The sequence below is a fragment of the Babylonia areolata genome, chromosome 19 (assembly GCF_041734735.1).
Source record: "Babylonia areolata isolate BAREFJ2019XMU chromosome 19, ASM4173473v1, whole genome shotgun sequence".
Classification (NCBI taxonomy): Eukaryota; Metazoa; Mollusca; class Gastropoda; order Neogastropoda; family Buccinidae; genus Babylonia; species Babylonia areolata.
Genome location: NC_134894.1, coordinates 15,537,503 through 15,540,002, shown reverse-complemented (window position 1 = coordinate 15,540,002; position 2,500 = coordinate 15,537,503). Strand labels below are relative to the sequence as shown.

The 2,500-nt window shown below is 42.9% G+C and overlaps 1 protein-coding gene across 1 annotated transcript in view; it reads right to left on the bottom strand.

The window, feature by feature from the left end:
* Positions 1-1,054: 1,054 nt before the first annotated feature.
* LOC143294014 (neuronal acetylcholine receptor subunit alpha-3-like) overlaps positions 1,055-2,500 on the bottom strand; it is a 2,409-nt gene continuing 963 nt past the window's right edge. Inside the window, exon 2 of the mRNA XM_076605407.1 lies at positions 1,055-1,611. Coding sequence (XP_076461522.1) covers positions 1,055-1,611 — 557 coding nt within the window. The remainder of the gene's footprint in view (positions 1,612-2,500) is intronic.

Here is a 2,500-nt window from a genome sequence, read left to right as displayed (position 1 = left end):
GCCACTAGAGGAATGCTGCTGTTTCTCAGGATAGCTTTTCCCTGACATGAAGAAAGAGATTTTGCTGACACAGTTTTGATATCCGTCCACTTATTGGGATGGGAAACACCTCTTGAGGGTTTAATTTCAGGAATTGGGTTGGTGGGTTGGTTTTATGCATGAAGACCAATTTAATCAGTGGTGGCCAATTACAAATTCTTTCTTTTATTGTCTTTAGTGATGCCTTTATTTTCAGTAATGTTTGGCATCAGGATTTTTGGCCCTGTATTTTCGAAGCATGGGCGTTAATCTTTTTTTTTAATACTGATCTTTCTCAACTAAAACATTACACCCTGAGGTCTACACTCCTTAAGGTAATCAAACCTTGAGGTCATTAAACCTTGAAGCCGTGGTCATTAAACCATGGGGTAAACAAACCTTGAGGTCATCAAACATTAAGGTCGAGGTAATCAAACCTTGGGGTCTTTGAACCTCGAGGTAATTAAATATTGGGGTAATCAAACCTTGGGGTAATCAAATCTTGGGGTCATCACACCCTGAGGTAATAAAACCTTGGGATAAAAAAAACCTTGAGGTCACCACATCCTGAGTTAATCAAACCTTGAGGTCATCAATATTTGAAGTCATCACACCCTGAGGTATTTAAACTTTGACCTTATTATATCTTTAAGTCTTTGAGGTCACCACACTTTGAGGTCTTCAAACTTAGGAATCCTTCAACCCTGGGGTCATAAAACTTTGAGGTCTTTAAACACTGAAATCTTCAAACCTTGAAGTCTTTAATCGCTGAGGTCTTAAAACAGTGAGGTCTTCACACCTTGAAATCTTCAAACCTTGATATCTTCAAACACTGAGGTCTTCAAGTCTGAAGGTCTTGAAGGCCTGACGTCTTTAAACACCGAAGATGTCAAAACTTGAGGTCTTTATCAAACGTCGAAGTCTTCAAATTTTGAGGTCTTTAAACCTTGAATTCTTCTAAAGAGGTCATTACTTACGTCCGACACCATGTGATGGTGGGGGAGCGGGGTCTTCCACCATGCTATGACCCACTGCATTAGACAGCGTTAAAGTAGTGAGATGTCATGATGATGATGACGACGACGGTGTACATCATCACCAGGCAGAAGAAGATGCGGAAGAGCAGTTTGTCCAAAGACCGACTGACTCTCTGCCAGGTCATGTCCTGGGGCTGGGTGTAGGCCTCCTGTCTCACCTTCCTCTTCCTGGCCCACCTGGCCAGATGGCCTTGCAGTCGGCTGCCTTTCACTCCTGTTCCATAGAGGGTCCCAGAGTTGTCTGAAGAGATCGTCTCCACCTCTGTGTGAACGGCGTTGCGGGGCTGGGACGGCGGGTCCAGGCAAAGCAGTAACTCCAGGCCGACGATCAGGGTCTGGAGGGTGGGAGGGACGGGGTGTTTGTGGGGATCTCGGTGGAAAAGTCTCAGGGACAGGATGCAGAACAGCACATAGACAGCAGAGAGGATGAGCTGGCAGGACAAACTGACGGCCATGATGGACAGGGTCTCTGTGGAAGAGGGCATGAGGTCCACGATGAAGCTCATGAACACCCCGAAGGACAGGAAGGATGTCATGGCGTACGCCAGCCGTTCTCCTGGAAACACAATATGTCTCGAGTACAAATGTTTTTGGTTTACTTAAAGGAGTCATATACGCATGCAACAATGTGTGGGGTGAGTGATGAAATGCAGGCCCAAGGAGGGCACTGATAAGCGTCAGACGAAAACAACAATTTATTCGATACAGTACTCCTTTGAAACAGTGTCGTTTATCATGAATGGAACATTACGCGCCTAAGTTACCGGTTCACTTTTGAGTCGATGGAAAAATGGTATTAGAATAATGTTCCAGTAACGTTGTAAAACATATTTCTGAACGCGTTGGCTTTCATTTTGATAACCATTCGTCACTGATGTTATGTCAGTTTTCAAGTAATACATCCATTACAGAAGAATGGCGTTTCTCTCTGATCTAAGGGGAATGTGGTCAGGTAAAGGTAGGCCTTTCTATTTGAAGACGAGACAAGGCCTGACAAGTGTGTCGGATTTATACGAAGGATATATATTTGCTCTCTTAAGATATACAGCTGATGGTGTGTAAACGTCAGCACGTTTTGACAACTCACTGAAACATAAAATGAAAATGAAGAGACATAAAAAAATCAATAACAGAAACAAAAGAAAAAAACCCCTTTGATTCTGTTTTTAAAAAGATATATCTTTTATTTTTATTGGCGAAGCGTACATTTAACCGGAGGCATTGTGTGGAGGATCACGTGACGGAGGACAGAGAAGGTGGAGGAGTGGTGGCACTGTCTTCACTGTTGCCCCATGACATCAGCAAAACTTAATGACAATGATAAATGTTTTATTGGGGGCTAAACTGGACAAGCTGAAAGCCCTCACAAAAAATAGAGGGAAAATTAGAAATAAAAAGAAGTAAGTACAAATAAGATAAAATGGAATTCTTCACACACACACACA